The sequence below is a fragment of the Cervus elaphus genome, chromosome 22 (genome assembly GCF_910594005.1).
Source record: "Cervus elaphus chromosome 22, mCerEla1.1, whole genome shotgun sequence".
Lineage (NCBI taxonomy): Eukaryota > Metazoa > Chordata > Mammalia > Artiodactyla > Cervidae > Cervus > Cervus elaphus.
In genome coordinates, this window is record NC_057836.1 from 8,249,499 (window position 1) to 8,272,230 (window position 22,732).

Here is a 22,732-nt window from a genome sequence, read left to right on the forward strand (position 1 = left end):
GAAAACGAATTTTTAATTTTATTTACTTTTAGATAGCGTATGTGGCAAGTAGCTACCATATTGGATAGCACGGTTCTAGACCCTTCCCATTCTGACCTTAGCCTGCTTTCTAGCTACCTTCTACCACTCCTTTTAACAGATTTAATGTTCAAGCTAAACTGCAGTGTATTGATTATGTGTTTACCCTTACAGTATTTCCTAGGCCAGGTCTTGGTTCATGCTGTTTATCTTCAGTTTTTTTGTGGTCCTTCAACAATGGTGTGCATGCTACTGCCCCGGTGAAGCTTACCTAATTCTTTTTGTACTCAAGTGATTTATTATCTGCAATCACTTAAAGCACTTATAACACTGTGTTTGATTACAGAGATTTTGTTTTACATTTCCTGTCTTCTCTATTATATTTATATATTCCTTGGGGGGCCTTATATGGTTGCTGTGATTGTACATATGTGATAAGCTTTAGCCTTTTCTCTTTTCTTCCCCTTCAAAATGCTTAGCAAAGTGTATTTATATGCATATGTATTTGTGCAGTCGTGTCTAATTCTTTGTGACCCCATGATCTGTTGCACACCAGGCTTCTCTGTCCATGGAATTTTCCAGGCAAGAATACTGGAGTGGGTTGCCATTTCCTACTCCAGGGGATCTTCATTGGACCTGTGTCTCCTGCATTGGCAGGCAGATTCTGTGCCACTGAGCCACCTGGGAAGCCCAGTATTTATTCATAGAAGGTGGTTGATATGCATTAGCTGAGTCTGTTAAGGTTATTGTGCAGTAGAGGGCAGTATCATGCCCATAAACAAAATACAGTGTTTGTCCCAAAGTGATAGATTTTGAGCACTGTCCTAATTCAGTTTTATTCAATCTCATATTAATGATTATAGCCTTCAGAAGGAACTCACATCTTTAATTGTCGGTGATATTAATAACCTTTTCACATAATTGTCTTGAATTAGATTCAAAATATGAGGTCAGGAAGAGCCCCTGGAGAAGGAAATGGCAACCCACTCCAGTATTCTTGCCTGGGAGAACTGAGGAGCCTGGTGGGCTATAGTCCATGGGGTCACCAAAGAGTTGAATATGACTTAGTGACTAAACAACAACAACAATGATGTTGGAACAGGAGACTGGTGAGATTCTTACTGGAAAGCAACTTAGTATATCTAAGAAACACTAGCCATGGCATTGGGTGTCAGAGATTACTTCCTTGAGGGCAGAAGCCTTTTAATGGTAGACAGCTAGAGCTCGACACTGAGCCAGTAGTCAAGACCCTGAAGTTCTTGGTTTGCTCTTGCCAGTGAGGAGCTTGGCTAAATGACTCTAAGATTGGCAGACCAGTTTCTTTCATTGTGTAGTGAGTATAATATCTGCTGTCCTAACTCATAAGATTGTATGTGTGAAAGTAGCTTTGTAAGTATTATATAAATGTATTGGGTTATTTTCCTTCTTAATTCCTACCTTTTACCATGATATGTACATAGTAAGTGATTGATTATATTTATGACGTTAATTTTTTACATTTTAGGTAAAGCATTTACTCTGTTAAAGGTGGCTGAGAGAAATATTGATGCAATTACTCCCACCTAGAATGCATACACTGAGAAGTGATTATTGTCACAATAGTTTGGTTAAAATATATCCTGTCCTTTGATGTTATGCAGCTTTAAAATTGGGCTTCCCGGGTGGCTCAGCTGTAAAGAATCCTCCTGCCAATGCAGGAGACATGAGTTCAATCCCTGGCTGGGGAAGATCCCCTGGAGAAAAAAAAATAGCAACCCATTCCGGTATTCTTCTCTGGGAAATCCCATGAACAGAGGAGCCTGGCAGGCTCTAATCCATGGGGTCACAAGAGTCAGACAGGACTTAGCAACTAAACAGTAGCAACCACAAGCCTTAAAATTAACTATATGTGATGTGTGTGTGTAAACTATGTATACATATAGTTCAGATTCTTTCTCAGTCTCCTCTGTAATGGATTTATCTTTGTGTATCTTCTACCCTTCTTAATACTTAAAATATTCAGAATGAGTCAACTATTCTGAGGTTTTTTTTTTTTTTTTTTTAACTCATTATAGAAAACCAGGTTTTGGAAATATGCATTAGGATATGTTCTTACAAGGTTTATGGGTTAGAAAAGGAGCAGTCCATTCTTGAAGTAGGGTAGTGGTTGCTTTTTGCTGAGAACAGCCATCAACCTGGAGCCTTCTCTAGTAAATCATTAGCTGCATCAAATAAAATGTTCAGCTGAAGTTCACGCAATCTCACAGTTACTAAACACTCTTGCCAAAGAGAGTTGCAGTCCTAATATCTGCAATCGAATCATTTCCTGTTCAGGCTTGCAGGTGGGGGAAACTGTCTGAAACTGCAGTCCTGTAAGATTAGTTACAAAGAGCATGTCTTGGTGAGAGAGGCCTTGGTGATGTAAAGTGACAGTCTAGCAAGTGGGGGGCTGGAGAAGCTACCCCAGGATCCTGGGACTAACCAGACTTTGAGGTATAGATCAGGATATGCAAGCCCACTCCCGTGGGGCCACCTAATGAAAGCCCTTCTGGGGCATTCAGATATGTGCTGAGCACACTCGGGCATGGGGCCAGGCAGATGGCACATTCCTGCACCGACCTCCAGAGGCCTGCCAGGCTCCAAAGCTAGTGTTGGAGGTGTGGCTCTGCTCTGGAAGTAGACAGCCTGAGGGCCTGCATTTCATCCAGTGTCTGGTCCTTCCCGGTTGAGGGGACGCCCTGGGACTTGGTTTGGTCTCCGAGTCCACCTAGGGGTTGGCACATACACTCATTCCCTTGCCCCTGCTCCATCATGGAGTTGATTTTCATTGTCTGCACAGCCCCAGAACTGCCTCACATCCTCTTGTGATTCCTCCAGACTGGGGGTGACCCAGGTTAGCCTTTGTGATGCTGCAGCTCCCCCCTAGCCCTCCCCCAGCCTGTCGTCATTGACCTGCATTTTTAGGTTTGACTAAACCTTTCATCTGAGAATAGGTGGGGTTCAAGTGAGGCTGCAGTCACTCGTCCCTTTATTTTGCGTTGGTGCATCCCTTGGACTGTGTAAAGGAAATTCGGGTGTGATACACAACTTGGGCTTCACCTTACCCCCTCCCCCCGCCCTTTTCCTGTTGCCCTTTTGATTTGCTTTAATCTGATACTGAGCCTCTCCTCCCCCCAGTCAGTCACCAGTGGAGTCTCCGAAGCTATTTCTGTCAGTTTAATGATCCCCAGCTGTTGTGTAGTTCTGGTTGCTTTCCTGCCCCAGAGAACCAGAAGAGCCAGAGACACAAGGGGTCTTGCTTGTGTATCACATGGTGTGTGAAACACGTCGGATGCACTTTTCTGAAACAACTACAAGGAGACTTCTTAGGGAGGGGTGTTATTAATACTGGGATGATTTGAAAGTGCAGGAGGAAGGAAGCTATAAGCTGGTATCCGGGATAATTTAAAAATAAGCATTTTGCTAAAAGGCGTGGCACCCTCTGCGTCACTCAGAATCATGCTAGAAGGTGCGGTGTGTGGTCACTGGGTAATCGGTTGGTCTCTTTGCATTCTACTTCCATTTTAGCTTTGGAGCTACACTGTCCCCTCTGATCCATGGTGTATGTTGAAGAGCCAAACATCTAAATTAAAAGGAGGTTTCTGTGATGGGAAAACAGAGAGAAATCATTCCTGAAGTGGCCAGAAGGCATTGATTTCAGTTCTGCTTTAACTTAATGCAGGTTTGTTTCGTAAAATTCTGTGTAAAACCTGCAGTAATGAAATGTTCCACTTGCAAACCTGACCACAGAAACTTCAGGAAATACAGAGTTGCAGTTCTCCTAACAACCTGACCGCCCTTAGAGTTACTTTACACATTTACTTTTGTGATGTCTTTACTAAGTAAACCTGGGGGGATGGGGCGTGGGAAAATCCTACAGTAGTTAGATGGGCTACTGTAGGATTGAATAGACTGGCTTTTCTAATCTTGAGAATTTTGACTCTTCCAGCAGTTTTTGCTGATAGAGTTGTAGCTTTCACACCTCATACACTACATGAAGTTTAATTTTATGGGGCTCGTTCTTCTGCAGAGGAGAGTTTTGCTGCTGTTGTTCAGTTGCCCAGTTGTGTGCCACTCTTTGTGACCCCAGGGACCACAGCGCGCCACGAGGGGCCTGCCTGCCCCTCACCACCTCCCAAAGTTCACCCAGCTTCATGTCCATTGCATCCGTGACGCCATCCAGCCACCTCATCCTCTGATGCCCTCTTCTCCTGCTCTCAGTCTTCCCTGCATCAGGGACTTTTCCAGTGAGTTGGGTATTTGCATCAGGTGACCAAAATACTGGAGCTTCAGCTTCAGCATCAGTCCTTCCAGTGAGTATCCAGGGTTGATTTCCCTTAAGATTGACGGCCTCCTTTATCTCAGTTATGATTATCCTACCATGTTGCGTGTTTTCAAATCCATATTATAAAGATACAGAAGGAATAAATGCTCTAATGTAGTTTTAAGAGAAAACTCTTTTGGGTCACTTCTGGCTTGCTGTGGAATGACTACCGTGTTCCAAATTTTGAATCTGTCCACCTGTCACCTGCCCACAGCAAAGTTGGGTGCAGAATGGCAGCACCAGTTACACGGTGCGTGCAGGCTCAGTTGCTTCATCCATGTCTGACTCTTTGTGACCCCGTGGACTGCAGCCCGCCAGGCTCCTCTGTCCATGGGATTCTCCAGGCAAGAATACTGGAGTGGGTTGCCATATCCGTCTCCTCCAGGGGAATCTTCCCGACCCAGGGATCAAATCCACGTCTCCTGCATCTCCTGCATTATACGCAGGTTCCCTACCACCGAGCCACCTGGGAAGCCCCCACCAGTCATGTGGCAGGGAAATAGCAAGTGAGATTGGAAGAGGCCCATGTTTTCTGGGTGAACGTGCAGAACTAACGTGCCAGGACAAGTGCTGTTCCTGGCACCTTTAATGCTGGAAGGGCGTATTCAGATGGCCCTGCCAGTCTAAAGGATGCACAGTCCCAATTTATGTCCATCCTTTGAGACATGTAGCGCAAGTACACGTTATTCTCAGGTCTTCTGTGATGGGTGGTTTGAGCACTGCCTTGTAGATCCTCCGGGGAGAGACTGATGACATTGAAGTGGCTGGCAGTTTGCAATCTGTCTGCTGCAGTTAGAAAAGATCACTTCAGGAGTATGATGAGCAACCACCCAAAATGAAATGGTGAGCCTCAGGTTTTTGAGGACGTGGGAGTTTATTTGCTTACTTATGTATAATTATTAGTATTTTTGCTATGACTCTGGCATTAAATATGATGTAATAGAAAAAGCACAGACTTTGGGATCAGACCAACCTGTGTTTGAACTCTGGCTCTACCTCTTACTAGCTGTGCAAACAGTAATTAACCTCTTTGAACCTTTTCTTCTTCATCTATAAAATAGAGGCAGTATATACCTTAAGTAGCTGCCGAGGTTGAATGAGTCCCTGTAGTAGGGTATCCAGCTCAGTGACTGCATAGTAAAGTTCAGCGTGTTCAATTCATTTAAGTCTCAGTTTCTTTCCCAAGACAAGTCTTTTCTAACTTTGGTGCCTTTGCATTTGCTATTTTTGTTGCCTGGAATACTCTTTTCTCCAGATCTTTTCATGGTTTCTCATATTATCTAGATTTCTGCATCTGTCTCCTCAGAAGGGCCTTGCCTATGAACTCAGTATAAGATGACCACCCAACCTCTCTCTCTTTCCTCTTACTCGACTGTATTTTTCTTCATGTAACATACCACCATAAGTTATATAACTTATTTACTATGTTTTCCACAGTAGAACATATACTGTGTGAGGGCAGGGATGCCATCTGTCCATATTACTGCTATATCACCTGACACAATGCCTAGCGTATAGTAGGTGCATGATAAATATTAGTTTGATTAATGAATGAATGAATCAACCCAGAATCTCCCTAGTACCAGGAAAGAACCCTTGGCAGGTTGCAGAGAGGTAATTGTACCAGGAAGCAGATGCTCTCTGCCTGTTCAGCATGGATGTTCCCACATTTGAGCTCCAAGTGGAAAGTGGGCCTGTGGAGATCTCTGGGATCCTACCAGAGTGCCTCCCATCTCTGGGAGGAGCCCCTTTGAATGATCTTTACAAGTGATCACTGTTATCTATAGTCTCTGTTTCTGTTGGAATTTGAATAGAGGGAGCCTTTTCAATTCTGGAGTTCTGAAATGCCATATGCTATTAGCTGAAATCACCTGGACTTTCCCCGGGTTCATAAGAATATGGATCGTTTTTTTCCAGTCACACCATGCAGGTAACACTATTAATACAGTGTCATTTTTAAAAGCTTGGAACTGGTGTGTTTTGTGGAAGAAGAGAAGCACAATATATAATAGTGGATATGAGCTCAGGTTGTCGCTTGAGATAGAGCTGGGTTCCAGTTTCTGCTGTCTACCCTTTACCTACCCTGTGACCTTGGGTGATTGCTTAATTTCCCTAAGGTTCAATTTCCTCATCTACAAATAGTGTAATTATAACATCTTCCACGTAGCTTTGTTTCAAGAATTAAATAAGATGATGCATGCGTGCTTTCACCATTATTATAAGTATTATTACACAATACAGAGCCCTTTTATTTTTCATACTAAAGTAGTTGAAGTTAAATTTTCATAAGCTTATCTTTTGTGAATTACCAGATTTACCAACCCAGGAAAATACCTCATCACTGCCTGTCTCTCTGCTGGTATTCAGATTAAACAGAAGATACTTATTTTGATAATATTATTTCTGATTTCTAAAGCAGATTATTTGAGAGATAATTTAACTCATATTTACACACTGTTTAGAGAGATGAGAGAGACATTTGTGGGATTTTGAAAGGGTTGAATGAGTATATCAATAAAATAGTGATTTTGGTATGTGTAATTTTTAAAGATTAGGTATTCCTATCTTCAAGTCTTCAATGTTACATTATTGTTTATTGTATTTGCTTATGCCACAAGTCATTTTATAATTTGAATTTATTAGACTATTATTTGTTATAACTAATCATTTATAGGAATTAGTAATTTCTTTCTGTCCAGCACACGGTAGCACTTCAGTTTGAAAAACCTGACTCTTGTTATGTTTTCATAATTGACTCATATATCTTTCTGAAAGGAGAGTCAAAGTCATGGGTTTTTAAAATAAACTTTTTGTTTTGGAATAATTTTACACTTATTAAAAAGGTTGCACAGATAGAACAGGAAGCTCTCGTATACCATTCACTGGCTGCCCCAAATGTTAGCATCTTGCATACCTGTGGTACATTTGTCAAAACTAAGATTAACATTGGTTACACTACTAAGTAAACTCCAAGCTTTATTTAGATCTCATTTGTTTTCCCACTCATCATCTTTTTCTGTTCCAAGATCCAGTCTAGGATACTGCAGTGCATTTGGCCGTATGATTTTTAGGTGGTGGATCAGTAGGATCTCAGACAGAATCAACTTTTCCTTCTCTCACCTCTGCTTTCTCCTTTTTTTTGAGTTTACTCCAGATCTGAGTTTTAGCAGGTCCTTCTTTGGCAACAAATAAAGGGACCCTTCTGGGTCTGTTAGCCACTGTTTTGGTATTGACAGCTCAGAATTTCAGGAGCGTGCTTTGAACACTTACTGTACATTTAATTTTATTAATGAGTGCTGATTCTTCTGCCTTTCTCTGTCTCTCACTCTTTATGCATACCAGGTTGTCTGGAGTCTGGGAACAGAGCGTGCTTCTTCACTCACTGTGTGTCCCAGAACTGCCTTCTAGAAGCCTTCCAGAAGGAAGCAGTTCTCCCCTCCTCTTCCCTCTCCCCCTTCCCCACACAACTTGGGATGTGATTTTAAACAAGGAGGTTTTTATATAAGGCCTTTTACTCTGCAGAACAGAGCTTCTCTTTGAGGGTATGGTACCAGGTTACACTACTAGCAGGTCTCGCTCCTCTCCAAGAGAAAAGCTGTCTGATGTAAAGACCTCTAGTGAGACATTTATAGTCTGTGACACAGTTTTACAAAGCACTTTTCACATATATGAGGTTTTTTGGAGCTTCAAAGGGCAGGAGTTATTTTACCAAACTTTTATAGTGAGAAAAATTCAGGCTACAAGAAATCAAGTGACTTGATTAGGTAGCAGCGGAGCCAGGACTGGAACCCCTGCCTTCCCATTCTTCCGTGTTTTGGGTCTACCCTTAAAGGTTAGTACTCTTTAAAATACTATTGTTTACATTAAAAGCATAGGCCAGAAATACATTTTTAGTGCCATGTACACTATGCTAGGCTTCCCTGGTGGCTCAGACGGTAAAGCATCTGCCGGCAATGTGGGAGACCTGGGTTCAATCCCTGGGTCGGGAAGATCCTCTGGAGAAGGAAATGGCAACCCACCCCAGTACCCTTGCCTGGAAAAGCCCATGGATGGAGGAGCCTTGTATGCTACAGTCCATGGGGTCACAAAGAGTCGGACAGGACTGAGCAATTTCACTCACACTATGCTAACTGTTCAGGCTGATTTTCCAAGTTGAAGGAAGAAAATCATGAAACAGTCTAGAAAGCTTGAGAAATTCTGTATAAGGAGCAGGAGAAGAAAACATTCCAGGGATGCTGTAGGACAGGGCAGAAATTGAGAACCAGGAAGCAGGAGAGGCAGGGGAGAAGAGTGAGGGACACAGAGACCTCCCCCTTGCTTTTACATCTTTGTAGCGTCTATCAGGAAAGACTTATAAGAGCCTACAGTAAATAGGGGCCTACAGGAACGCTACTTTTGGGGAATGATATCAGAAAATTACTTGAAACATCAGTCCAAGCTAATCGTGAGGATGAAATATTCTTAAGGCCCAAATAGGCTCACTTGTCCTACCTCACGTAGAAAGGCTCTTGTTTCTCTTTCTCTGTGACTTCCAGTGTTGGGTAGTATCACCTTTGTACTCCGGTAGCACCTACAAGGAGAAGGCGATGGCACTCCACTCCAGTACTCTCACCTAGAAAATCCCATGGACGGAGGAGCCTGGTAGGCTGCAGTCCATGGGGTTGCTAAGAATTGAACACAACTGAGCAACTTCACTTTCACTTTTCACTTTCATGCATTGAAGAAGGAAATGGCAACCCACTCCACTGTTCTTGCCTGGACAATCCCAGGGATGGGGTTGCACAGAGTCGGACACAACTGAAGTGACTTAGCAGTAGCAGCAGCACCTACAAATACATAACTATTTGAATTTTTAAGAAACCAGCACTTCTTTTTTTTTTATTATTTATGCACACATGTGTATCACACATGAGACCAAAAGCCTTGGAATTTGTCAGGGGCCCCAGTAGTAGGGCATGTGTGCTAGCAAAAGTTGCCTTTTCCTGTGACTTAAGTAAAAATCTATATTATAGACATCAATATCTTTCTCTTTGCATTGTAATTATTCACTTTTGAGTCCATTTTTTCCCCATTAGACTTAATATTCCTCGAGCATGAGGACCATGTCTATATTTCTAGCACCCAGCCCTAGCTTTGAGAGTACAAAAACATGTTTGAACGCATGAATTGAATTGTGGGACCCATCAAACCACTTGGTTGGGATGTGGTGTCTGAGTAATGTTTTCTTTGAAAATACTGTTCAACTCTTATACACACCTATTTGATGGTTATTGCCCTCAAACAGCCACTGAAGGCAAAGCCTCTGTCTAGTGACTGCTTTATCCCCCCAGCAAGCTCAGTGTCTGGCACAGGCAGGAGATCCTCAGATTTCTTGAGTGAATGCCAAGGAAAGTTTTGACAAGGAGCTGAGGAATAACTGAATAAGGCATGAATGTGAAGTACATAGGCATGCTCACCAACTAGTGTGTGAACCCTTAAGCAGCTAAGCAAATATACGTAAAGTGAATAAATGAAACTATGTCTTAACTTATTTTATATTTTAAGACAGCTTACCCTGAGGTGTCTGTTTCTCACAGAGTGTTAGTATCTTAGATAATTGACTGTCACAGTGAAGAGGAGATGTGAAACGTTAGTTATCACAGAATATTGAAGAAGTAACTATGGATTCCGGAGTCTGAATCCTTCATTCTTCATTCTTTCTTATAAAACGTTGATCACAACTTGTACTTATTTATGTGCAGTTTGATGTCTTGTTTCCCACTGGACTGAAAGCTTTATGTGAGAGACCATAGTTGTTTCCAGCCTACTAGCACAGACCCAAACATATTTATTTAATAAATATTTGTTAGATAAGTGGATGAGAGAATGCATGGAGGAGAACTCTTTGCTCATCCTGACACCCAGTCACTATTTTGGAGATAATGCTGTAAAGTAACCCAGGAAGCAGAAATGAGGAATGAATACCCTCCTCTGGGGGTACCTTCACTTACTTTTAAAAATAATTAATTTAAAAATTGAGATGTAATTGACATAAACACCTTAACCTACTTTTATTCATATATTCTAATAATGAAATGAGTGAGCATACAGAGAATAGTCTTTGGTTTTCAGTGATGGGTGATGTGGTTTTACTATTTGGGTGATTTTGCAATTTATAGAAGAAACTGAAGTATAAAAATACACCAATGGGGGATGCATGTACACCCATGACTGATTCACGTGCTGCTGCTGCTAAGTCGCTTTAGTCGTGTCCAACTCTGTGCGACCCCATAGATGGCAGCCCACCAGACTCCACTGTCCTTGGGATTGTCCAGGCAAGAACAGTGGAGTGGGTTGCCATTTGCTTCTCCAATGCATGAAAGTGAAAAGTGAAAGTGAAGTCGCTCAATTGTGTCCAACTCTTAGTGACCCCATGGACTGCAGCCTACGAGGCTCCTCCATCCATGGAATTTTCCAGGCAAGAGTACTGGAGTGGGGTGCCATTGCCTTCTCCGTGATTCGTGTGAATGTATGGTAAAAACCACTACAATATTGTAAAGTAATTAGCCTCCAATTAAAATAAATAATTTACAAAAACAAACAAAAAATATACCAATAGCATCGGTGTAATTCACTGCTGCAGAGATGAAATTTCAAATTATGAGCATGCTAAGCTTCATACAAGGTTAAAAAACCCACATTGTTCCTTCTCTCATCTTCCCAGTAAAACACATTCTCCAGTTTGAAGCTAGAGGTGGTGTTATCTATTGCTGAATTGAATTGTGTTTGTTTATTTCTTCTGGGATTGATATCTGAAAGTTAATGAGGAGAAAAAAATGTACCAAGTATTATGAAATCAGACTTTGGGGATTTATAGAAGAAACAGAATTTGGAGTAAGAATATATACTATCTAAAATTAGTTTTAACAATATTTATAAATAAGTGCACTAGGCTGTGTTTAGAATAGAACTTAGGAGATATTACATCATATCAAGTGCATTAGATTTAGATAGAAAACTCACAGAAATGAGTCTAGAGATACCAGATTTTCTCTTTATCAGGTTGTTCTTTCACTGTTCTTTTCCCCCTTGACAAACCTTCAATAGTAGACAACACAGTACCCCAGTGTTCGTTGCAGCACTATTTACAATAGCTAGGACATGGAAGCAACCTAGATATCCATCAACAGATGAATGGATAAAGAAGCTGTAGTACATATATACAATGGAATACTACTCAGCCATAAAAGGAACGCATTTGCGTCAGTTCTGATGAGGTAGATGAACCTAGAGCCTGTTATACAGAGTGAAATAAGTCAGAAAGAGAAAAATATTGTATATTAAAGCATAAATATGGAATCTAGAAAAATGGTACTGAAAAACTTACTCAACAGGGCAGCCATGGTGATGCAGACATAGAGAACAGACTTGTGGAGAAGGGCAGGAAAGGGGAAAGAGAAGGTGAAATGAATGGAGAAGCATGAAAGCATTATCACTACATGTGTAAAATAGATAGCCAGTGGAAATTTACCGAATGACTCGGGGAACTTAAACTGGGGCTCTGTAATAACCTAGAGGAGTGGAAAAGGGTGGGGAGGTGGAAGGGAGATTCAAGAAGGAGGGGGCATATGTATACCTATGGTTAATTCATGTTGATATATGTCAGAAAACAAACCAATATCATAAACAATAACCAATAAATATAATTTTTAAAAATGACAATTTTTTCAGAAGAAATGTGTTAGAAAATAGAAGTCCTCTCCTGTTACAAACTTTAAAACAAATTTGAAATAAAATTTTTAACTTAAAAACACTGAACATTGTTCAGTACGCAACAAAAGATGATGTACTTTGTTGTTGTTTAGTCACTAAGTCATTGTATCCGACTTTGGCAACCCCATGAACTGCATTGGTAAGCATATTCTTTACTACTGAGCTACCTAGGAAGCCCATGATGTGCTTTAAAAGCGGTTAATTGGGAGTGTCAAAAGAAAGGTGAATTAAATCTGCTTAATACTAGTTACTTGGGCTTCCCAGGTGTCGCAGTGGTAAAGAATCCTGCCAGTGCAGGAGACATAAAAGACTCGGGTTTGGTCCCTGGGTCAGGAAGATCCCCTGGGGGAGGAAATGGTAACCCACTCCAGTATTTTTGCTGGTGAAATCCCATGGACAGAGGATCCTGGTGGGCTACAGTCCATGGCACAAAGAAAGAGTCAGACACGACTGAACACACACGTCAACTCCCCCAGCTCAAGTACTAGTTACTCAACCTGATTTATGATTGGCATCATGAACATGGATGCAACATGTTTAATTTTCCAGAGTAAAGTGAATTTAAGTTAGACCAAACTATCATTAAATGGGGCTGCTCCTGCTAAGTCACTTCAGTGGTGTCCAACTCTGTGCGACCCCATGGACTGCAGCCCACCAGGCTCCTCCGTCCATGGGATTTTCCAGGCAAGAGTACTGGACTGGGGTGCCATTGCCTTCTCTGATTAAATGGGGCAGCAGCTCTTAACCTGACACTGCATTAGAATCACCTGGCAAGTTTTTGAAAAACCCTGATTCCCAAGCCTCACTCCAGACCAATTAAAAACATTCTCCATGAACTTATGGTTTGGGGGGTGGGGAAGGATGGGGAGGAGGGATAGGTTGGGAGTTTGGGATTGACAGATACACACTGCTGTATTTAAAATGGATAACACAAGGACCTACTGTAAAAAATAAGTAAATTTTAAAAATTCTCAGATGATTTTATTTGTGAAGTAAGTGTTGAGAATCCCTGGAATGGGGAAATAATACAAGGATAAGAATTCAGCAGATTTGGTTCTAGTCCTGGCTTCTGCTTTCTAGTATTTTGTTGACAATTTTTGTGTCTGTATTTATAAGGTGTGTTGGTCTGTAGTTTTGTTGTGGTCTCTTTCTCTGGCTTTGGTATCAGAGTAACTAATAGAGTTAGTTGGGAAGTGTTCCTTTCTCTGTTTTCTGGAAGAGTTTGTGAAGGATTATTGCTAATTCTTCTCTTAACTGTTTGGTAAAATTTACCAGTGAAGCCGTCTGAACCTGAGTTTTCTTTTGAGGAAGATTTTAAATTAACAAGTCAGTCTCCGCTTTTTATAGGTCTGTCTGGATATTCTGTTTTGTTTTGTTTTTTTTTTGCATCAGTTTCAATAGTTTGTGCCTTTCTAGGAACTGGTCCACTTTATCTAAGTTATCTAATTTGTTGACATGCGGTTCTTCATGGCATTCTCTTTTAACTCTGTTAATTTCTATAGTTGATGATAATGTCTCCTCTTACATTCCTGATTTTTGCATCTGTTTTATCTCTCTTTTCTTGGTCATCCTAACTAAACATTTGTCAATTTTGTTAATCTTTGTAAACAGCAAATTTTTGGTTCTGTTGGTTTTCTCTATTTTCTACATAATTGCATTATAATTATAATAATTTAACTTTCATTCTTCTACTTGGGTTTAGTTGCACTTCTTTTTCTAGCTTCTTAAGGTGAAGTCTTTACAGCGTGTGTTTGAAGTCTTCCTTCTATTCTCATACAAGCATTTAAATCTATGAATTTCCCTCTAAGCATTAGTTTAGATATAGCCCATAGATTTTTATATATTCAGTTCAAAATACTTTCTAATGTCACTATTATTTTTCCTTTGACCCATTGGCTATTTCAGTTCAGTTCAGTCGCTCAGTCATTTCTGACTCTTTGTGACCCCATGGACTGCAGCACTCCAGACCTCCCTGTCCATGACCAACTCCCAGAATTTACCCAAACTCATCTCCACTTAGTCGGTGATGCCATCCAACCATCTCATCCTCTGTCGTCCCCTTCTCCTCCCGCTTCCATCATTCCCAGCATCAGGGTCTTTTCCAATGAGTCAGCTCTTCGCATCAGGTGGCCAAAGTATTGGAGTTTCAGCTTCAACATCAGTCCTTCCAGTGAACACCCAGGACTGGTCTTCTTTAGGATGGACTGGTGGGATCTCCTTGCAGTCCAAGGGACTCACAAAAGTCTTCTCCAACACCACAGTTCAAAAGCATCAATTCTTTGGCACTCAGCTTTCTTTATAGTCCAAATCTCACATCCATACATGACCACTGGAAAAACCATAGCCTTGACTAGACAGACCTTTGTTGGCAAAGTAATGTCTCTGCTTTTTAATATGCTGTCTAGGTTGGTCATAACTATCCTTCCAAGGAGTAAGCGTCTTTTAATTTCATGGTTGCAGTCACCATCTGCAGTGATTTTGGAACCCCCCCAAAATAAAGTCTGTCACTGTTTCCACTGTTTCCCCATCTATTGCCATGAAGTGATGGGACTGGATGCCATGACCTTAGTTTTCTAAATGTTGAGCTTCAAGCCAACTTTTTCACTCTCCTCTTTCACTTTCATCAAGAGGCTCTTTAGTTCTTCACTTTCTGCCATAAGGGTGGTGTCATCTGCATTTCTGAAGTTATTGATATTTCTCCCGGCAGTCTTGATTCCAGCTTGTGCTTCCTCCAGCCCAGCGTTTCTCATAATGTACTCAGCATATAAGTTAAGTAAGCACGGTGACAACATACAGCCTTGATGTACTTCTTTTCCTATTTGGAACCAGTCTGTTGTTCCATGTCCAGTTCTAACTGTTGCTTCCTGACCTGCACACAGATTTCTCAGGAGGCAGGTCAGGTGGTCTGGTATTCCCATCTCTTTCAGAATTTTCCACAGTTTGTTGTGATCCACACAGTCAAAGGCTTTGGCATAGTCAGTAAAGCAGAAGTAGATGTTTTTCTGGAACTCTCTTGCTTTTTTGATGATCCAGTGAATGTTGGCAGTTTGATCTCTGGTTCTTCTGCCTTTTCTAAAACTAGCTTGAACATCTGGAAGCTCACGGTTCACATAGTGTTGAAGCCTGGCTTGGAGAATTTTGAGTATTACTTTAGTAGCGTGTGAGATGAGTGCAGTTGTGCAGTAGTGTGAACATTCTTTGGCATTGCCTTTCTTTGGGATTGGAAGGAAAACTGACCTTTTCCTGTCCTGTGGCCACTGCTGAGTTTTCCAAATGTGCTGGCATACTGAGTGCAGCACTGTCACAGCATCATCTTTTAGGATTTGAAATAGCTCAACTGGAATTCCATCACATCCACTAGCTTTGTTCGTAGTGATGCTTCCTAAGGCCCACTTGACTTCATATTTCAGGATGTCTGGCTCTAGCTGAGTGATCACACCATCGTGATTATCTGGGTCGTGAAGATTTTTTTTTGTACAGTTCTTCTGTGTATTCTTGTCACCTCTTCTTAATATCTTCTGCTTCTGTTAGGTCCATACCATTTCTGTCCTTTATTGAGCCCATCTTTGCATGAAATGTTCCCTTGGTATCTCTGATTTTTGTGAAGAGATCTCTTGTCTTTCCCATTCTATTGTTTTCCTCTGTTTCTTTGCATTGATCACTGAGGAATGCTTCCCTATCTCTCCTTGCTATTCTTTGGAATTCTGCATTCAAATGGTTATATCTTTCCTATTCTCCTTTGCTTTTCGCTTCTCTTCTTTTCACAGCTATTTCTAAGGCCTCCTCAGACAGCCATTTTGCTTTTTTGCATTTCTTTTTTGTTTGTTTGTTTTCTTTCTTTTGTTTTTGTTTTTTGCTTTTTTGCATTTCTTTTTCTTGGGGATGGTCTTGCTCCCTGTCTCCTGTATAGTGTCACTAACCTCCGTCCATAGTTCATCAAGCACTCTATCAGATCTTGTCCCTTAAATCTATTTCCCACTTCCACTGTGTAATCATAAAGGATTTGATTTAGGTCATACCTTAATGGTCTAGTGATTTTCCCTACTTTTTTCATATTAAGTCTGAATTTGGCAATAAGGAGTTCATGATCTGAGCCACAGTCAGCTCCCAGTCTTGGTTTTTGCTGATTGTATAGAGCTTCTGTATCTTTGGCTGCGAAGAATATAATCAATCTGATTTAAGAGTGTGTTATTTAATTTCTTCATATTTTTGAATTTCTCAGATTTTCTTCTGTTGTTAGTTTCTAATTTCATTGTAGTCAAAGAATGTACTTTGTATCATTTAAATCCATTTAACCTTATTGAAAGTTGTTTTATGGCCTAGTATATGATCTGTCCTAGAGCCAGTTCCATGTATGCTTGAAAAGAATATGTATTCTGTGGTTGTTGGGTGGAGTGTGTTGTTCAGGTCTTGACGTTCTTGTTGATTTTCTGCATATTTGTTCATTATCAAGAGTGAGGTTGATTGTAATTCATGAGTAGATAAATGAAAACATTCCTTATTCTAAATCATTTAAGTATCATTAAGTTGAATTAAAATGGAGAAATCTTCTAATGTTAGTTGTATCTTAGGAATACCAGAAATGACATCTAATTTATTTTCTAGTGTACTCGTTCTTTTTATTTTAGTATCTTACTATGGCGATCACTTTTAATTCTCATGAAGACTCATCGTTTCAGAGTCAACTCCAACGAGGCCAGTCTTTCAGTTGATCATTTCTGGGTTTCAGTATCCTCCTTGGAACTATGAGAACCTCCATAGCTTAGAGTCAAATATCTCAGTGGGGGGTTGGGGTGGGGAGAAAAGATTTTTGAGGAGGCTTGTTTACCTTTTGCTCTCCTAAAGCATATAAACCTCACTTTTTGGACTAGCTTGTAATATCTAGTCAAGAAGCATTTCCCTTATTCCCAAAATCAGCAAGTTTATTTTGGAGCCTTTTTGTAACATAAATGTTCTGAAAAGCTGCGATCAAATTCATGGTCTTTTGATTAGGTTTAAAATTTCACATCCAGATTTAAAGAATGGAGAAAAAGATTTATCAGTGTTTCTGACAGAGCTGAGTTAATGGGATGTTCCTGCAGTCAGAATCTTCACTGAAGAGGTCTTCGTCCTGAGCAAGGATGGTACAGGGGTTTTGCTCTTTCCCAGTTATTCCTGTACTAACTCTTTGCTCTTCTCTTTTATTTCCCTCAGAACTCACACTTCCCCTCCCTATTCTAGAATTCTTGGGGAAATCAGTACTGGGTGAATACGAATGAGGTAGGAGCAACCTGCTGAGCTGCACATCTCCCTTCCCAGTAAAATACAGAACTTCTGACCAATGGGAGCCACAGAGCCAGACTTGGGAACACACCACTTGTTTTTGATTTTTCTTTCCAGACCTGATTGATTTGATTGTTTGATACGTTCAGTCCTTGGGCATCAACCCTTGAATACCATCGGCTTACCTCTATGGTCTTACCGGGCACAATAATGTCAGGTTCCTCCCCTTGCTCTAATTTCCTGAGTAGCCAGTTGTTCAAATAGCAGTTGATCACCTTTATTTGAAATAGACTGAAAACTTGATTATTTCCGTGGGGAATGGAGAACCTCAGGTTTCCCACTTTATGCGTTGTTTCTTTTCTTTCAACCCTTTACTGTCAGGCAGCTCAGTTGATTGCCTATGCATCAGCTTCAAAGACATCTCTTCATCTATATATAAAAAGCTGCTTGCACAGATGCATTTAAAAACAGATGATTATTAAATTTGTGGAATTCAGTAACAGTGAAGGTATAAAGGCTCATGCTTGTACGTAAATAGGTATTTTTGTTTAGTTTTTTATTGACTTGGGGACTGGAGAGGAAATCTAAATGGTGATATATAGTAACAGAATTTATCGCATTCCTACTTTTTAAAATTTCCTTGATCTAGCACTGTGTTTGAGAATAATCCCTTGAACTAGTGTTAGATATATCTTGGTGAGGGTGGTTGTGTATTAAATTATGTCCTCTTAAATATGCTCCTGATTTGAGTACCTTTTGCAGTGAATACATAATATATGACTCTTATGGTATTTAAATTATTGAATGATTTCTTCTAAAATGAATAATCCCAAGGCCTAGAAACATAAAGGCATTTTATTTAGACTGCTTAGAATTAAGAGGAATTAAGATAGACTAAGGAAAGGGGAAATTCATGTAAATACTGTTTCTTTGTGGTCAGACATCTTAGAAGAAGGATTGTTGTATATATACATGGCCAGACATATACCTTACACCATAATTATGAATTTGCTGCTTATTTTCCTCCTTATAAACATTGTTAGAGTTAGCAGGAATTATGCAATGTATGAAATAATACATACCTACTCTGAGGTTGTACCCAGGGCATACTGATACAGGGTTCATTCTTTACGTGAATGGGAAACTTGGTCAGATTTCAGATTAGACTAGAGTTTGGTGTTAACTACTGAGAGGCACAAATGGAATTTTCAGATAACTGAACTTTCATTTAGTTTGAGATGTAAAAGGTTTATTAGATGAACCTTCGTCTTTGAACTAGAGCCATTAAAAAAAAAAGCAACTAAACTCCATGAATCATAGACTTAACCTTTTGGTTTCATGAAGCAAGAAAGTTTTTCAGTCAAGAAGTTTGCATAATGGATTCCTTATGGCCCTATCTGTATATGGGTTTTTGGAAAGGTGCGAATTGCTATTTCAGAATTATTCTTGGACAGTAGATGTATTTTTCATTAATTATTTCTTTTTTGAAGTGTTCAGACTTACTGTATTAGGTTTCCCTGTTCTCTGAAATCAAATCAGTTTGATACATTTAATCATTTTCCAGTAGCTCATCTTATACGGGGCCTTAGAAACACTGTAAAAGGTAACACATAGATCCCCTTTTCCCCTCTTACTTTATCCTGCATGGCCCTCCTCTTTCTTCCAAGGAAACATATGGCACAGTATTAAGTATTTCCCTTCACTTCAGAGTCACAGAGACCTGATGTGAATCCTAGTTCCTGCACTTTCGTGCCATCTAACCTAAGGCAAAAGTTTAAAAGTTTGATCCTTAGTTTTTTCATCTGTAAAATGGAGATAATAATTGTAATATCCCCACAGGGCTGTTTTTTTTTTTTAAGTCTGTCAGTCATTTAATACAGGGCTGACACATAGCAACCCTCAGTGACTCCTCTTATAGTTTTATTATTACTGTTGCTGCTGATCTATAATTTATTCTGAAATCAAGTTCTTAATTTAAATTTATTTTACTGACGCTGATCTCCTAGACTTCTTTGGCCCTGGCCTGAATCGTCTATGTCCCTCAGCCCCTTTGTCTCTCTTGGCACAGAATGAACCCAGGCAGTCACACTCCGGGCCTGTTATCTTAGCAGCACAGGCTTTCAGGAGACTCTGGAGAAACAGAGAAGTGGGGAGCTCAGGTTCTGGAATCAGAATGCTTGAGTTCAGAACCTGTTTTACCTCTTATTAGTGGATAACCTTAGAGAAATTACTTAATCTCTCTGGGCCTCATTTTCCTTACCTGTAAAGTAGGATAATAATACCTATTCTGTGCATTGGGGAGTTATGAAGATTAAATGAGTTAAAACATGAAAAAATGTAGGTCAGTATCTAGCACAGAGCATAGGTTCTATCAATGTTAGCTATTAGTGTGGCTGTTGCCACTTTTATCTTTTATTCTGCAAGGCTTTCTTAATTTTAACAGTGTTAATTTGTAAATGATGATAATACCCTCCTATTTAGATTTCTCTGGCTATATGTATCATCATTTAGAGATGTAGTTCAATTTAAGAAACAGTTGTTAAATACCTACTGTGTTTGAGTGCTATTGGTTGGGAGAGCATCATACATTAATAAGATACATTCCCTGTCCTCCAGGAGTTTACATTTATTTGGGGGTAAGTATTACACAGGGCAAAATAGCTCTATACTTTTTATAACAGATATAAGGTAGTTCATCGGAGGCCTGGAGTAATTCTTAATTGGGAAGGTCAGGTGAAAAAGTGATGAGATAGGCATTTCCAGGTGAAGTGAATTGTGAGTAATTGGGCAATCTGGATTGTGGTGACTTAGAATGGGTGAGGGCTTCCCTGGTGGCTCAGATGGTAAAGAATCTGCCTGCAATGCGGGAGATCAGGGTTTGATCCCTGGGTTGGGAAGATCCAGTGCCATCCCTGCAACATGAGAAGGTGTAGTAAACTTGGTAAAATAGGAGTGTAAGGAGGTAGCAAAGTTGAAGTTGGCTTAAAAATTTTAGTGTTAGTCCTGGGGAGGAGGATGGTGATACCATTAAAGAGAAGAAGGATGGAGAGTTGATTAGATTTGAGGAGGTGGGTGGGGAAGAGGTGGCTCAGCAGGTGAAGAATCTACCTGCAATGCAGAATACACAGGAGACACAGGTTCGTATCGGGGTCTGGGAAGATCCCCTGGAGAAAGAAATGGCAACCCATTCCAGTATTCTTGCCTGAAAAATCCTGTGGACAGAGGAGCCTGGTGGGCTACAGTCCAGTGAGTCACAGAGTCGGACACGACTGAGTGCCTAGGCACAAGTGATAGGTTTTGGACCTGCTGAGTCTGAGGGACAGTCAGGAGACTGGTTCCAGGTCTGCCATTTTGGGAGGCCATCTTAAAAACTGCTTTGTGGATGGGAAAGACAGACGTTAGGGTAATGTGATTCCTCATAGATACAGGTCACCCTCAGATGGGATTTGCAAGACCTTAGAATGAAGACTTACCACAGAAGGGAACTTCCCTTGGCCTGTGAGATCCTCTCAACCTTCCTTTTCTGAACATGTTCTCGCTTCGCTTCTGAATGGAGGCCTTTGTCATTCCGCATGGTGTGCAGTGGTAATAATACCCTTTAGGTTTCACTCACATTTGAAATAAAGATAATTGGCTTTTAACTTTAAAAAATTCCTATTAACTTGTTACATCAAGTGGTGTTGCCAGAGTAGAAATAGGAGAAAACCCCCGCATCGCCCTCCCCTAGCCCGGATGTGCTTTGAATCACCTAGCTTTGTGTTTCAGTCAACAGAAGACGGCTCAAAGTGAAGAGGAAGAGGCAGAGAAGAGTTGTCTTAATGGTAAAATAGTTTCTGGCTGAGGGAAATGCATTGCTTGGTGAAAACAGGTATAGTTTCTAGATCCAAAAGAGAAGATTTTACAAATAACCAATACTCCCTGATCTGTAACTCGCTGCACTTAACCGTGGTAAACATTTGCCACCAGGAGGAAGGCATAGAACAGCTAGAGAAAGCCTTTTCTGCTGGGCATTGGTCCTCATTATGTTTTCTTTGAGTTAAGAATTTGTGTTTTTTCAGTCCTGGAGGAGGACACAGTGTTGTAGGAGGTTTTGAGCAATAGGCAAGACTCTGGTACTTTGTGGATTGTTATCGCCCTGCAAGACCCTTCGCAACTTCCTCTCGCCGCCCACAGCAGAATACGGAAGCCCTGCTGTATCAGGCCACTTCTGCAATTACAGCCACAGTTACTGGGGATCCTTCTTTCACACTGCACCCTTGTGTGGCGAGGCTTTCTTTGCATTTGAAAATGTGTCTCTTGTGGCGGAACAGCCGACTGAGCCTTCACCTCCCCTCTCTCTTTGCTGTCCTGCAGTGCTGCAGTTGAAGCTCCAGCAGCGCCGGACGAGGGAGGAGCTGGTGAGCCAAGGGATCATGCCGCGTAAGTACCCCCTGCCTCTCAGCCCTTGGTGGAGGTGCTTTGGGGACGCGGTGTGTGTACCCAGTATGCCACGGGAAGCACCTAACAGAAAACAGGGCCACCGGGTTCGTTTTTTGCTCCTTTCTTTGTCATGCTTTCCCAAGTTCAGGGCCTCTCACTTGGCCATAGTTAAGAGAACTATGCTCACTGATCAAGTTCAGAGAAACAACGTTAGGTTTAAGGGTACCATTGAATCACCCTTAGCTTGTGAACTGCACCTTTAAATGGGTTTCTCCACCCTGTGCCACTTCCCTTTGTAGGAGGAACAGATCTTGAGCTGGGGTTCTGTGAGGAAGAGCTCTCCCCGCATGTGTTTTGCCTGAGTGTTGGGGTGCTTGGAAGGGATGGCCCTTTCTCACCTAGTATTCCAACTCAGCCCCAGTTTTATTTATAGAGTGAGAGCCTCAGATACCCTAGCCTGGTGTAACTGGAGTCATTGATGGGGTATCGCAGGGGGCGCTCGGTGCAGAACCGCATCACTCAGGAGAAATAAAACCCATCTTGGAATCTATTCAAAGTAAGAAAATTTGCCTTTAATACCAGCAGCCTTATAAAACAAGCGGAAGCTGACACCAGCAGGGTTTTGCTCTTTTTGACATTTCTTTTTGAGTCATCTGCAGAGAGCTTAGGCTCTCCCTCTTCATTCTTTTATCTTTGTGTGTTCCTGCTACTTGGGCACAGCCGAGTGAAATAAAAATTTATATATCGTTCACCACTTCCAGCTTCATAGTGGAAGGACTGATGTTTTAATTTTTTAAACCTTAACTCAGTGCCTGCTAACCTGCTGCGCTATATCTTGCTAATTCTCACTCATTCATTCACAGTGTTTAGGTGACTGGTATGTGCTTGTTAATGCAGCAAGATAAAACCCAGCTCCTGCTCTCAGGAGTTTTGTACTTA

At 41.0% G+C, this 22,732-nt stretch overlaps 1 protein-coding gene across 3 annotated transcripts in view; it reads left to right on the forward strand.

The window, feature by feature from the left end:
• Positions 1-22,732, forward strand: part of MRTFA (myocardin related transcription factor A) — a 103,241-nt gene that overhangs the window by 44,059 nt on the left and 36,450 nt on the right. For all 3 annotated transcript variants that reach the window (XM_043881646.1, XM_043881643.1, XM_043881644.1), the window contains exon 2: positions 21,728-21,793. In XM_043881646.1, coding sequence (XP_043737581.1) covers positions 21,728-21,793 — 66 coding nt within the window. The remainder of the gene's footprint in view (positions 1-21,727; positions 21,794-22,732) is intronic.